General features: G+C 39.0%; 1 protein-coding gene across 5 annotated transcripts in view; it reads right to left on the reverse strand.

Moving 5' to 3' along the window:
* Positions 1-14,808, reverse strand: part of SCAF1 (SR-related CTD associated factor 1) — a 38,237-nt gene extending 23,429 nt beyond the window's left edge. Inside the window, exons 1-4 of one of the 5 annotated variants that reach the window (XM_070727820.1) lie at positions 14,662-14,808; positions 11,445-11,605; positions 4,093-4,159; positions 1,446-1,573 (exon numbers count right to left, since the gene is read on the reverse strand). In XM_070727820.1, coding sequence (XP_070583921.1) covers positions 1,446-1,573; positions 4,093-4,159; positions 11,445-11,579 — 330 coding nt within the window. In that variant the 5' untranslated portion in view covers positions 11,580-11,605; positions 14,662-14,808. Of the gene's footprint in view, positions 1-1,445; positions 1,574-3,499; positions 3,670-3,956; positions 4,049-4,092; positions 4,161-11,444; positions 11,606-14,348; positions 14,369-14,622 lie in introns of those variants that run through there. The other 4 variants (XM_070727821.1, XM_070727822.1, XM_070727823.1 and 1 more) reach the window with 4 other exon arrangements.
* Positions 14,809-15,364: the final 556 nt, after the last annotated feature.

The raw sequence follows: 15,364 nt of genomic DNA on the forward strand, positions 1-15,364 counted from the left end.
CCTTAATTTTGCATTACTGCTCCTTCGTGCTTATTAGACTGGAGGGCTAAGGGGGCGGTGCCTGACTAATATTTAAATATTTAAATTAAACTCAGTCCCAGCCAATCAGGCTGAGAATAACCCATCCTGGACTCTCCTTGCAGTGCATCGAGAAGACCGTTCAGGTAAGTTCAACGGTCCTTCTTCCTAATGGGAGCGTAACAGAAAATAATTGAGAAGCACTGTTTTAGTCGACCACCTAGAATACCTGCATATCATATACAATGAATCCTTCAACCCCAAAGAAAACAAGTACAGTATTCAAAACAAATGACTTGAAAAATGAAACTTGCACGGAGGTGCCTATATAGGTAGTCCTTGATTTACAGCTACAATTGGCGCTGGAGCATCTGTCACCAATGCTAACAGTTATTATGTGAGTTGCATCAGTACTGTGACTTTTTATTGCAGTCATTAAGCTAATCACCATGGTCATTAAGTGTTAAGCAGATCTGGCTTCCCCCTCTGGCTTTTTTTTTGCCAGTTACCTCTTGGGAAAGTCACAAATTACAATCATGTGACTCCAGTACACTACAACCATCATGAATCTATGTTGGTTGATTGGCAGGTGCCTAAATTTTTATCACAAAACCAGAGAGTTGCTTTGAAGATTGGTTATAAGTTATTTATTTTCAGCACCATCATAACTTTGAACGGTTTTGAAACAAATGGTTGTTTGTCAAGGAAAAGGTTGTTTGTCTTCGGAGAGGGGCGGCATACAAATCCAAATAATAAATAAATAAATAAATCTATAATCGAATCATGGGTATCTGTAGTCCATTACAACGATTGGTACTTGTAAAGCTCTTCAATTAGATATACAGTGATACCTCCTCTTACAAACTTAATTGGTTCCAGGATGAGGTTCTTAAGGTGAAAAGTTTGTAAGATGAAACAGTGTTTCCCATAGGAATCAATGGAAAAGCGATTAATGAGTGCAAGCCCAAAATTCACCCCTTTTGCCAGCCGAAGCGCCCCTTTCTGTGCTGCTGGGATTCCCCTGAGGCTCCCCTCCCTGGGAAACCCCACCTCCAGACTTCCGTTGCCAGCGAAGCGCCCGTTTTGCGCTGCTGGGATTCACCTGCTGGGATTCCCCTGCAGCATCACAAAAACACAGAAGTCCGGAGGTGGGGTTTCCCATGGAGGAGAGCCTCAGGGGAATCCCAGCAGCACAAAAACGGGTGCTTCGCTGGCAACGGAAGTCCGGAGGCGGGGCATCCAAGCGGCAGCGGTGGGTTTGTAAGGTGAAAATAGTTTGTAAGAAGAGGCAAAAAAATCTTAAACCCCGGGTTTGTATCTCAAAAAGTTTGTATGACAAGGCGTTTGTAAAACGAGGTATCACTGTACTTGTTTCAACAATATTTTCTACATCTTAAGATGAATAATCATATGAGATTGCCACATACCTCACCCATTGGACCATTTCTATCATAGGCCAAGGCAGCGTCCCCATTTCCTGGGCAGCTTCCTCTAAAACCTTCAGTTCTAGAATTCCAACAGCATTTACTTTGACTTGTGCACTTGCATTCTGCATCTGGAAACGAAAACAAAAAGCGTGCACATTTTGTAACCAACTATAGCAGAGGTCCCCAACCCTGATCTGTGGACATCTACCAGTCTGCAGCATGTTGGCAACTAGGCCACACAAGTGGCAGGCAAGTGCAGAAAGCTCCACTTGCACAAGAAGTGTGCACACAAAAACATCCCCTCCCCTGCTGCCACCACCCTTGCTACCAGTCCACAGAGCTGGAAAGGTTGGGGACTGATGAACTATAGTTATATTGTATTATGATACGTATTCATACAATATGTAATTCTAAATAGTGCCTGCATATTAATAATATCAACGGGAGCATAGTCTATGAATCAGTTGGCTTCAGGTATGCACAAGGTTTTGTGCATTTTTTTTTGTAAGTACAGTGATCCCCCGTTTATTGCGTCCCCAACCATTGAGACAGCGCCAAGGAACGGGCCTGTCCACGCTGTCTCTCGGCGCTTTCGAGCTGAGTCCGGGAGCGAGTTCGCTCCCGGACTCAGCTCGAAAGCGCCGAGAGACAGCGCCAAGGAACGGGCCTGTCCACGCTGTCTCTCGGCGCTTTCGAGCTGAGTCCAGGAGCGAGTTCGCTCCCGGACTCAGCTCGAAAGCGCCGAGAGACAGCGCCAAGGAACGGGCCTGTCCACGCTGTCTCTCGGCGCTTTCGAGCTGAGTCCGGGAGCGAGTTCGCTCCCGGACTCAGCTCGAAAGCGCCGAGAGACAGCGCCAAGGAACGGGCCTGTCCACGCTGTCTCTCGGCGCTTTGGAGCTGAGTCCGGGAGCGAGTTCGCTCCCGGACTCAGCTCGAAAGCGCCGAGAGACAGCGCCAAGGAACGGGCCTGTCCACGCTGTCTCTCGGCGCTTTGGAGCTGAGTCCGGGAGCGAGTTCGCTCCCGGACTCAGCTCGAAAGCGCCGAGAGACAGCGCCAAGGAACGGGCCTGTCCACGCTGTCTCTCGGCGCTTTCAAGCTGAGTCCGGGAGCGAGTTCGCTCCCGGACTCAGCTCGAAAGCGCCGAGAGACAGCGCCAAGGAACGGGCCTGTCCACGCTGTCTCTCGGCGCTTTCGAGCTGAGTCCGGGAGCGAATTCGCTCCCGGACTCAGCTCGAAAGCGCCGAGAGACAGCGCCCCCCGGACCCCCAGCCCGGGTTTGGGGGGCTGCTAGGAAGCCCCCCATGCCGGCGGCAAACAGCCGCGCCGCCCCCAATCTTCGGCTCCTCGCTAGCGCTGTGGGAGTAAAAACACCATCTGCACATGCGCAGATGGTGTTTTTACTTCCGCATCGCTACTTCGCGAAAACCCGCTCGTTGCGGGGGCTCCTGGAACGGAACCCTCGCAACGAGCGGGGGATCACTGTACATATATATCAAGACTGCTTAACAACAAATTAGTTACATCTAATTTTTTAATGACCTTTAAATCACAATTAATACTATAGACCAGTATTTTGAGACCATCACCCCATATCCATGTATTCTCACAAATTTGCTTGAATGGCCCAAAATAAATGGTAAAGTGACAGACGGGGAATGCTCTGAGCATATTGAGAAAATGTTACAAAGATGATTGCAGGTAGTCCTCAATTTATGACCACAAAATTTCTGTTACTGGGTTGAGTTTTGCCCTACTTTATGACCATCCATGGCACAGCTCTCAAGTGAATCTGGCTTGGCTATTGATTTTACTGGTCAAAAAGTCACAAAAGGTGGTCACATGACTCCGGGACACTGCAAGGTCATAAATACATGCCAGTTGCAAGTGTCCAAATTTTTATCATGTGACCATGGAGATGCTGCAACAGTGTGAAAAATGGTTCTAAGTCAAGGACTACCTATATAGAGCTGCTGCTGGTAGCCCATCTCTCTCAGACAGCATATTTTTTCTCAAACCTTTCATATATTGGCTTTCATGCGAATAAGTTATCCACCTTTACATCAGAGATACATCTGTATCCACATTCTTCATCAAAGGCCATGCCTAATGGGATTGCTAAGAACTGAAGTCCAGCAAATTTGGAGGAAAAGAGTTCTGTATTCTGTATTTAGTATTTTGATTGTTTTGTATTTGGGAGGTATGATGAAAGCATTCTGAAAAAAACTGAGAAATGCAGATACAAATCAAACTTTCTTTTAAAAAAAAAGAATATGTAGGGTAATACGGTAATTGAGGGGGAAAATCTAATTTTAAAGATTGAATTATAAAATGAATTTACATAATTGCTCATCTCAGAAAAAAGGGACTGTGGGTTATCTAAAACGGGTGGGCAAAGTTGGCTCTTCTATGACTTGTGGACTTCAACTCCCAGAATTCTTAAGCCAATCATACTAGCTCAGCAATTCTGGGAGTTGAAGTCCACAAGTCATAGAAGAGCCAACTTTGCTTACCCCTGGCCTCAAAGATATGCCCTTTTCTCTAGGGGCTAATGGCAGACACAGCTCTATGGCCGCCTACAGATAGTCAAATGATGTAGGTAGACAATTCTGATGTTGATTATCACCCTGCCATTCTGGTTTCTAATACCTTTCTTGCTAGCCAGATCTTTCAGTTCCCCTGCTAAGCCACTGCCCACAGCCTGCTGCAAAGCTTTCTGTGAAGACAGGAGACAGACATCAGTTACTGTAAAGCATCAAACATAGCATTTGCTAAAAAATCTATTAAGTATAATCAACATATTTTATAGCGATTCCCGAAAACCTCTACAAGAATTGTGTGAGAGCCAAATGCAAAGGGACACACATCTTATACACCCACCACACAAAATAAATAAAAGGCATAAACAATTAATCTCATTTTCATTCCTAAGGTTTTCTTTACACAACTATAAAACAAACATCAGCTACTGTATTGCCAAGTGAAATTTACATAAGGAATGTAAAATTATCACAATTTACATTACAAATTCTTCTACGTGTAGTCCTTAACTTACTATCATAATTGAGCCCAACATCTCCATTTGCTAAGCAAAACAGTTGTTAAATGAGTTTTGCCCCCTTTTATAACCTTTTTTGCCACAGTTGTTAAGTGAATCACTGCAGCTGTCAGTGAATTATGCGACTGTTAAGAGAATCTGACTTTCCCAATTTGCTTAGCAGGAGAAAGCTGAAAAGGTTACAAATGATGATCCCATGACCCTGAGATAGTTCAACTGTCATAAATACATGCCTGTTGCCAAGTGTCCAAATTTTGATCACATAAACATGGGGATGGCTGTAAGTCATGTGAAAACCAGTGCTAAGTCACTTTTTTATGCACTTGTAACTTTGAATAGTCACTAAACAAAGACTATAAGTCAAGGATTATATGTATTAAAGTCAGACTTGTAAATTAATATTCATTATGGGTGATAGGAATTTTGCTCAGACAACTAAGATTGATCCAAAATTTCCCTTTTAGTTTCTCTTCAATCTTCTATCAGACCTGGACCTTTTAAAACTGAGCAGAAATGAAAAACAGCTGATGTAGTACCCATCTTCAAAAATGAGGAGGGAAAAAAACAGATCCAAGAAATTACAGACCAATCAGCCTGACATCAATACCTGGGAAGATCTTGAAAAAGATAATCAAGCAATGAATCTGCAAAACACCTAGAAGCAAACAAAGTTATAACTGGAAGCCAACATAGGTTCACCCAAACAGATCATGCCAAACAAATCTTATTTCATTATTTGACAAAGTGACTATATTAGTGGATCAGTGAAATGCTGTGGACATAGCATACTTAGACTTCAGTAAGGCATTTGACAAAGTAGACCACAACCTAATCCTTGGTGAGTTAGAAAAATGTGGGATAGACCCCACCACCGGATGAACTTGTAACTGGCTTACAAACTGTATTCAACGTATAGTCCTTAATGGAACTATATCCTCATGGAGGGAAGTAAGCAGTGGGGTACTCCAAGGTTCTATTATAGGCCCAGTAATCTTCAATATCTTCATAAACAATCTAGATGAGGGAATAAAAGGGGAACTCATGAAATTTGCAAACGATATTAGGCTGGCAGGAATAGCCAACACACCATAAGATAGGCTCAAGAACCAGATGGGTCAGGACAAACTTGAATGTTCAGTCCTACTAACAAAAGGAAAATCGCATGTAGAAAAAAGTAAGGTTTTATACTTAGGCAAGAAAAAACTAATTGTATAGGTACTACAAACTACAGGAAACATGGTTCAATATCAGTAATTGTGATAGGGACCTTTAAGTCCTACTGGCAATCACTTAAATATAAGTGAACAGCCGAAAAAGCCAATGCAATCCTAGCCTGCATTACTAGAGGGATAGAATCAAGATCACATATAAAGTATTAGTACTGCATTACAAAGCTTTAATAGGATCACACTTGGAATACTGCTTTCAGTTTTGAATATAAAAAAGATGTTGAGACTCTGGAAAGAATTCAGAGAAAAACAAGGATGATAAGGGGGCTGGAACTTAAAAAATGGTTGCAGGGATTAGTCTATTGAAAAGGATTAGGGGAGACATTATAGCAGTGTTCCAATATCTAAGGAACTGCCACAAAAATTAAGAAGGTCAACATATTTTCCAAACCACCAGAAGGCAAGACAAGAAACAATGGATGGAAACTAATCAAGGAGAAAAGCAATCTAGAACTAAGAAAAAATTTCCTAAAACCAATGGAATGGCTTGCCTTCAGAAGCTGTAGATACCCCATCACTGGAGACTTTTAAGAAGAGACTGGACAGTCATTTGTCTAAAATTGTATAGGGTCTCCTGCTCGAGCAGGGGGCTGGACTAGAAGACCTCCAAGCTCCCTTCCAACTCTGTTATTCCATGGTTTATGTTCTATGTTCCAATCTAGTCCATATGTTCTGTTCAGCACAAAAATGAACAAAAATTTTAGTAGCTGTAGCTGTGACAGTTGCAATAAAAATCTGCTTTAATACTTTTGATTTAATTTTGAACTAGACTTTATGCCCAACCAATACACGAAATTGCCCAAGTTCACTTGATCGAGTCTACTGCATCAAGACTGCATATCTGTTCCTTTTGCTATTGTTTTTAGCAAGACTATCTTATGTCAAGATAGATAAAATGAAAGCTGAGAGGGCAGCCTGTTCAGAAAATAGCCAGCATATGTATTGCTTTCATTCTGTCTCTTTAAGACCTTCCCACAGCCAGCAGGACAATATTGGCTATAAAAATTGAAGGTGGTGTGGTGGTATGTGGGGGAGAGAGGTGGGTTTATAAATAAAAAGCCAGAAAGAGAATTTTCTGAACAGTACAAGTAATCCTCAACTTTAACCACAACTGAGCCCAATTTCCCTGGCTAAGTGAGACAGTTGTTAAATGAGTTTTGCCTCATTTTAAAACATTTGCCATCTGTTAAATGAATCACTGCAGTGTCAAACTAGTAACATGGTTGTTAAATGGATTCCCGACTAACTTTGCATGTCACAGTATCACAAAAGGTGATCACATGATTCTAGGAACATGATGGCGAACCTATGGCATGCATGCCTGAAGTGGCACATGGAACCATGTCACCTGGCACATACGGCAATAACTGTTCTTCTTCCATGTTTCTGGCGTGCATGACGATCAACTGGTCTTTGTGTGTGCAGCAGTGCCGGAAACTGGAAGAGCTAGTCTTCCATTGTTCTGTATGTGCATGCACAATGGCCAGCTGTTCATTGTGCCCGCATGTACACCAGAGTCTTGGAAGAGTAGTTGGCCAGAGGGTATGTACTTATCTGAAACTGGAAGTTCATTTTCAGGGGCATGCATGTGCTCTAAGCAGCTCCTCTTCCAGGTTGTGTGTGCGTGCACACTTTTTTGGTACTTGGTGCCAAAAAGGTTCGCCATCATTGCTCTAGGACACTGCAACCATCATATACTGCTCAAAAAAAATAAAGGGAACACTCAAAGAACACATCCTAGATCTGAATGAAGGAAATACTATCATTGAATACTTTGTTCTGTACAAAGTTGAATGTGCACAACAGCATGTGAAATTGATTGTCAATCAGTGTTGCTTCCTAAGTGGACAGTTTGATTTCACAGAAGTTTGATTTACTTGGAGTTATATTGTGTTGTTTAAATGTTCCCTTTGTTTTTTTGAGCAGTTATATATGAGCAAGTTGCCAAATATCCAAATCTTGATCACATATTCATGGATATGCTGCAAGTCATAACTGTAAAAATGGTCAGATTACTTTTTTCAGTGCCATTGTAACTTCAAATGGTCACTAAACGAATAGTTGTAAGTAGAGGACTACCTGTTCTTACAACAAGTAGTAGTTACCGTAATAGTAGCAATGGAGAAGAGTGGAGTAATAGTGAATAATAGCTTGTGAATGCTGTGTGTGTGTGTGTGTGTGTGTGTGTGTGTGTGTTGATTAGGGGTCTATGTTGCTCTGACACTTTTGTGTCTTGAGCCTACTGAATTGGGTACACTGCAATATGGATGTCTTGCAACATGATCACCTTTCATTCATGGCAGGTTCCTAAAAAGTTTAGTTAAAACTTAATTTTTAAAATGGAATTTACTTCCATCTCCTTGGAAGCAAATATTTTAGAAATGCATTCCCTCCACATTGAAACTTTATTTTAACAGACTTAAAACCATTTCTAGTTCTATTTCTAGTTCTAATAATCTTTGATCTTTAAAAAAGTACTAAACAAACTAATCATTGAACTATGATACAATTCCTTAAATTGGGATAGTGAGAGCAAGACACAGACTGATAACTATGTAATGCAGTGTAGACATTTTGATCCAAAATTTCTTTTCCTGCATAAGAGGCAGTTGCTGTATTTTTAAAAAATTAGAAAAATACACGCTTCACTGGAGTAAAGGAAAAAAAAGGAAAAAATGTAGTTACAAAGTAATTGTAAAGTATTATAGATTATATAAAGGTGTTACACTAGATTTGCAAATGAAACCAGAAGGATGACTTGAATAACTTTCTTATTTTGGATTTACAAGAGGTGTGTTAAGGTTTTGAAGACATTTCCGAGAAAAGACAAAGAGAAAATGAATGAAAATCAAGATCTAGGATGCTATTTAGAGGAATTAAAAATCAAAATTGTTAAAAACAAAGGAAAGAATAAAAAGTTGGTTTAATGATCAAGGTTAAACTTTTGTAGTAGAATCAGAGAAAGTGATAAATTTCTGAAACTGCTTGAGTAGTCATGAATAAAGGGGAAAGTCATTTCTTATATACTAACTTTTCTCTCTACTTTTTTCTATTATGTTTTTCTTAGTTTTTCTTCATTTTTTTAGCTTTGTATCTGTAAACATTAATAAAAATTAGTATTAAAAAGTTAAATCATTATTTACCATACACCAAGAAAGACCCATTCTATGTTGCTTTGGAAGGCCCATCAGTAATAGGGTTGTTTATTTGGAGAATACAAATCACTACAAAGCTGTGAGAAGAGCCATATGAGTTTCATAAATTATTTGGAACTCGGTGCAAATTTAGTATGTTTAGGTACAGTACAGATATATTATTAAAGACAAAATATCTATTGGTATATTTAGGATATATCTCACTGAGACTAGTCCCTCGCTATACCGCGCTTCACCTACTGCGGCTTCACTTCATCGCGGGTTTCTGAAGAAGTCGATCGGCAGATTTAAACAGCCCGCCGAACTCGATCGGCAGGTTTAAAAATATATATATATATATCTAAAATTGTAAATACTGTATTTAAATACTGTATCTAAAATAAATACTGTGTGGGAAGGGTTTATAAACACTTAAAACAATGAAAACTTACTAAACAATTACAATATAAATACTTAAATAAGTACTATCAGTCGATAAATTCCCCATCGCGGATTTCACCTATCGCGGCCAGGTCTGGAACGTAACACCAGCGATAGGTGAGGGACTACTGTATATTAAAGAAACTCAAATGATTATCCTCAGGAGCAGGCACCTTCCAAAGCAGAGATTGGCAATATGGTGCCCTCCATATATCCTTTTTTAAAAAGACAGCTATTCTGGCAAGGGTTGCTGGGAGTTGAAACCCAATGTGAAGAAAACAACACAATATTTATGTCTATTTTAATATTACGTTGGGTAGGTGGCATGTTGCAAATCTGCATTTAATTATTCACATGCATTTCAATAAAATCTAAACTGATGAAAACATGTAAACATTTAAAAATTTAATTATAAAAACATTCAGAAAGACACTGTTGCATGCTGATTGAAAAAATGAAAATAAAATAAAGCAAGAGAAATTTGAATTGCCATCAAGTCATTGGATGATTATGACTGGTATCCTTCTCAGTTAACCTACCTTAGAGAAAGAATGATACTAAGATGCGATGGAAATGATACTGCTATTAAGCTATTGTTGGTATTCTTAGAAGAGTATTTATTAAAACATTTTGAATTTTACAAGTACAATCACACATTCAATTTATAATTACCTAATGAAAATCCAACTGAGGAAGTGAAACTAAGCAGTAATGTTTCTCAGACATAACAGCAAAACTATGCAATAGTTTCCTTTGGAAATCAGATTGGCTACTAGAGTAATTATTTATTTTTTGAAAATTAGAACTTTTTTTTAACATTTTAGGTCTGAGTTATTAACAAGCCATTCAATAGTCCGGTCATATTGTAAATTAAACTTAGCATTGTTAAAATTTTAGGAATTATTTATTACAGTTTAATTTACTATGGACAAAAGCAATCATCAGACTGAATGGGTTCAGTAGCACTCACGTTTAGTAAAATAAATGGTCAAAAATAACATTATTACTTTGAGAACTGAAAGCCTACTTGATAGCTCCTGCTGTTCTTGCTTTACATACCTTAAAGAGCTGTTTTCAAGAAAAAATACTATCAATTATCTATCTATACATGCACTTATGCTTTAGCTTTTAGATTCATATAATTCTAGCTATTTATTTCCCATCTTTATTTAATATAACAAAATACCATAGAGAAAGGAAAACATTCTACCTATTTGACTGGACCATGACTGAAATTTAGAGAGAAACCAATTGAAATCAATGAACTTTCAGTTAGCATGATTAACAAAACCCCATTTCCTTTTTTCCAAACATGTTTATTTTTTATTAAAAATTCCATTGTTGCAATGGATTTTAAAAATCTAGGCAATATGCTAAATGCTGCATGTGACAAACTATTTAATATTAACTATTACATCTGTTGAAATACTATTCAGCAATGAAGTATCATCTGATTCCTTGAAAATCTTAAGTTCAAAAAAGTATTAAACCTTGAAATAAGAAATATAAGATTGTTTTTCTCCAATATTTTGTACAAATTGATGTTTGCTTTTTAATTTTTAGGAGGCTTAAAAATAACCTTTGAGGTATTCCTAATGCTGCAATAGCAATGCTAAAAGGGACAAAATAAAGCATCAAGTTCAATTTTTACTAGTTCTCAAATTCAGAACAGTCTTTTAATTTGTGAAAAAAAAGGAAAGATGATGGATAGATTTTCTAAGATCATAGGAAGATATCATGGCTTTCAACTGTCATGGCACTTTCTAGTTTACTGCATCTTTTTCCAATGTTAGAATACCTTACTTACTGTCATGTCACAATCTAAGGAAGAAATGTTTATAAATGAAGTTATTTGTAAACACTCAGATAACATTTAGAATCAAGAGTACAAGGAATAGACTCACGTTTATTGCAGAATTTAAAAGAAATGCCTATGACTACATAATATGAAGTACAACATGTTGTCTCTACCAGCGGCAGTTCAAATTAATTTTGAACAAAATCACTCTGTGCACTGCTCTAACATGAACCAGATTTTTTTTTGTTCCCTTTGCCTGTGACGATTGTATTACAGCAATAAGAAACACCACATCCATCATGCCATCCCATAATCTCTTTAATAAATAGAGCAGCTATTACCAAAATGATAATGTGGCCAATACACAGGGTGCCTGATTGGTCCCAATCCGAATCAAGGGAAGGTTCACTGGCTGGCTTCTCACCACTATGTGCAGAACCCTCCCTGACTGGTGAGCGCTGATTTTCCTCTTCCATGTCTGCAGCGGTACAAATCCTAGAAGCTGAGAGGAACAAGGGATTGATGAGAATCCGGATTTAAATACCGTTATTATAAGGAGTTCTTCTATTTGTGTAGAACTGAAAGACACTACTGAATTTTGCACAAGGTACTTCTACATATTTGAACTTCAAACCAGGTCTCAGAAGTTTCCCCAAAGCTTGCCTGAAACTCATCATTCAAAACAGAATCAAGATTGTTCATAAATATTAAAGCAATAATTAAAATTAAATTATAAAATAATTATTGGTCTCTTAAAAATGTATCCTTAATTAGGTATTTCTAATTGTTTTCAAAACAAAGTGGGTGAAAATCACTAGGAAACATTATCAAACGCTTACCTCATCTATAGGTTGGCAACCCTAAACCAGACAATTATTTCAGCCAAAGCAGGAAGACTTATTTAAAACTGCTTGTTTATTTATAAGCTCTAGCTTTATAAAGGAGGTACAAATGGAAAAAAGTGACAGCCTTCTATTATTTAGATGGTGGTTCCACAATTCCCCAGAGTGACTGGGGCAAAAAACCCTTGACCTTTTTTGGAGCAAATTAATAACTTAAAAACTTACACCTTTTCAAGTCCATTTCATCCATAGAAATTCCTGAATTTCCATCCCAAAACAAATAATCACCTTTGCAGTATGGCTCCCCTAAATATTCTGTACAAAATTTTGGTGGTCTCTAAGAAAAGTTGTGCACTTGTGCCATAATAAATGAAGAAAATATCCATTGTCCTATATATAAGACTACTGAGATAGGATCTTACTGGAGATTCTTGGTACAATGTAGAGCAACTGACTTGAATCTGATAATGTCAGAGTAAGCTGCTAGAACACAACTGATTAAATAGACCATTATCAAATAAAATGTATTAAGAGAAAAAGCTTTTGTTTTTATGTACAGCGAGGTTAAATTTCAATGCTCATGTTCTCTTGATTAATTTTTCATATTCTAACATCTATATCTGAAGGTATTAAATCCTTTCCTATTGTAACTATCCATCCAACAAATTTTCCTCTGCTGTACCACTCTTTTATGTAAGGCATTTTCACTATTTTTATAAATCCTGCAATTGCATTTAACTTCCCAATATTTGCCCATCTCTTCCCCAATTGTTTTTTCAAGGCTTAATCCATTTCTCTTTTAAAAAAATACCTCTAGAAAATGAACATCAAGAAGTAGGAGCATAGCAGGAAAGTCCTTTGAAAGTAATAGGAGTAAAGCCCAAGAAGCTGTGGTATCCCTGGTGGAGGACAGCTTCAAAATTAAAAGCTAAGCGAGCAAAACATTTTTCTTGACTCTCTGAATTGTGAAATTATTCAAGACTTGACTTTCTCATCTTTAATGAGGAAAAATATACTAGTTCCAAATAGGTTTTTTATTTCTCAATTATTTATGTTTAGTGAATCAGTTATCTGGCCAATGCATAGAGCTTTGCCAGACTTTCATCCTATGACAGTGGATTTACGGTATATAAGAAGCTTCAAACCCTGTTTATTTTATATACCTGGCAAGTCAGTTATTCAACTCCTTAATTTACAGTTTATTTATTTGTAAACATTCATTACAGCACTGCACTGTAGTATTTCTTTAACATCCTCCAAGGAACATTTCCTATTATCTTTTACCCTTTCCAAATCTTGCCCCTCAACTTTGTACTTTCTGCATTTCTAGTTAAGATCATACACACAAATCTGCCCATTATATTCAGTGCTATATTTGGAATTCCAACATTCTGATCTTACCTTGTTCAAAACATGTTATTCCAAGCATTTACTAAGACTCTCTTTCACTTATTAACAATACTTTATATTGAGCAGCATTTTAGGCTTTCCAATTAGCTATCAATAATTTGATACTTCATTACTGTTCTCCCAACATTACTAAACCACCTGTGCTAATACAACTCTCAGACATCAGAAATGTGATGAGAGCTGCATCTCGGAGAGAGATAAGAGTTGCATCTTCAGAGAGGGGTGGCATACAAATCTAATAAATAATAAATAATAATTTCATTTCTTCACCCTATTATATAATTTATTTATTATCTATCTATTTATTTATTATTAATTTAATTTATATGCCAACTCCCAAGGGACTTATTTTAACCACAGTAACATTTTGTATACAGAAGATATTTCACTTAATCTCATGCCTATCTAAGAAAAAGTATTATAAATAGGCTGTTGAGGACCTGAAAGCTTCAGCCAAAAATAAATCATACAACTAAACAATCTATTTATGCAAAGTAGTTTCCTGTGCTGAGCATTTATTTGCATTATTCCCTTCTGTGGCCCTAATGTGTCCTAATCCCCTTTTTCCCACAATCACTGCCCTGACAAATGCTATAGCAAAAATTCTGCCAAATGGTATTCAATCACAGATGGATAATTTGATTTACTCTAGTTTTTTAAAATTACAATTTCTATAAATATGGAGGCTTCTGAGTTATCCATCCCTGCTCCCAATCAATTGTGGGCCCTCAAGAACTAGCAGACTGCATTGGGATGCCTCAATGCCTCCATAGCAAACACATACCACAATATCCATGCCCTCTTTTTCCCCGGTAAAAGGTGGTCAATAGGACTTATCCCTGAGATATGCCAGTCCCAAAACCATAAACATCAATCTCTCACTCCATTTACCATCACCTTCCTCTCCACATTTCGAAACTATACCTCCCCCCAAAAAATATCAGGGAGCCCACCATAGGCTTCCCCTCCCTCTTACTACGGTATGTACCCTACCTCCACTTCCAGGTGATATGATGATCTCTGACCAGTCCTGATTTCCTTTCCCTCAACCTTCTCTTCCCCTTCCCCACCTTAACTAACGGGTTCTCCCCACAACCTTCCCCTGCGTCACCCCAAAATGACCCTTGCCCATCTTTTTAGTGCTCGTTCCTGCATTGCGTACACTCAATCTCTCCCTTTCCTACAATGGCGCTTTCTACACCCCCCAACTCCGACCATCCATCTGATGTTCTCCCAACACGCCTCCCGAACCCTTTCCCGTAATTACCCGGCTCCACCGGGAAACTAGGCCCTTCCGCCCGCCCACCTTAGCACAAAACCAGGAGGCGCGGCGACCGCCGTCGAAAATGTTCGGGCCCGGCCTCTGTAGCAGCCATTTTACTCCTTTCGGCCTTACGGCGGGGAGGGTGACCGAGAAGGGTGGGACAAGAGAGGCTGACAAGCATTCTGGGAAGTGTAGTTGCGGTTGGCGTGGCTCTTTAAACGAAGAAGGAGGAAGAGTACTACAACCACCAGAGGTCCTCAGATCGACTAGGAAGTAGAACGCACGGTATGATGGGGGATGTAGTACCGGATATGCCACGGATGGGCCCGTATGAGAACGACGGATCCCGGAATGCCATGCGAAACCGAGTTGGGTTACGGTCTTAAATAGCTCGTTCTCAGGCGATCTGATTGCCTGTGCCAATTGATAGAATCCGCCATGTGACGGGTGAAAGAGGGTCATGCCTGCACACGCAAATGGGGCACACGCATATTTCACTCCCCTCCTGAACAGCACTTGTTATCGCTTCCCTTGCCAGCTATAAAAGATGACAGAAACGGTGTCAGGGTTCAGGCAACTTATTACAAGTCACAACTCCTATTTTTAGGTATCCCACAGGAGCCCTTGACAAAGAGGGGTTCTACATAAGTAGGTAAAACTACAAATTTCACCAGCTGACTTTCCATTATTCCATGGTTTATTTTTACAATATCAAGAGATGTACCTACGATATTCCCCAAAAGGC

This window comes from Erythrolamprus reginae, chromosome Z, assembly GCF_031021105.1.
Source record: "Erythrolamprus reginae isolate rEryReg1 chromosome Z, rEryReg1.hap1, whole genome shotgun sequence".
Taxonomy (NCBI): Eukaryota; Metazoa; Chordata; class Lepidosauria; order Squamata; family Dipsadidae; genus Erythrolamprus; species Erythrolamprus reginae.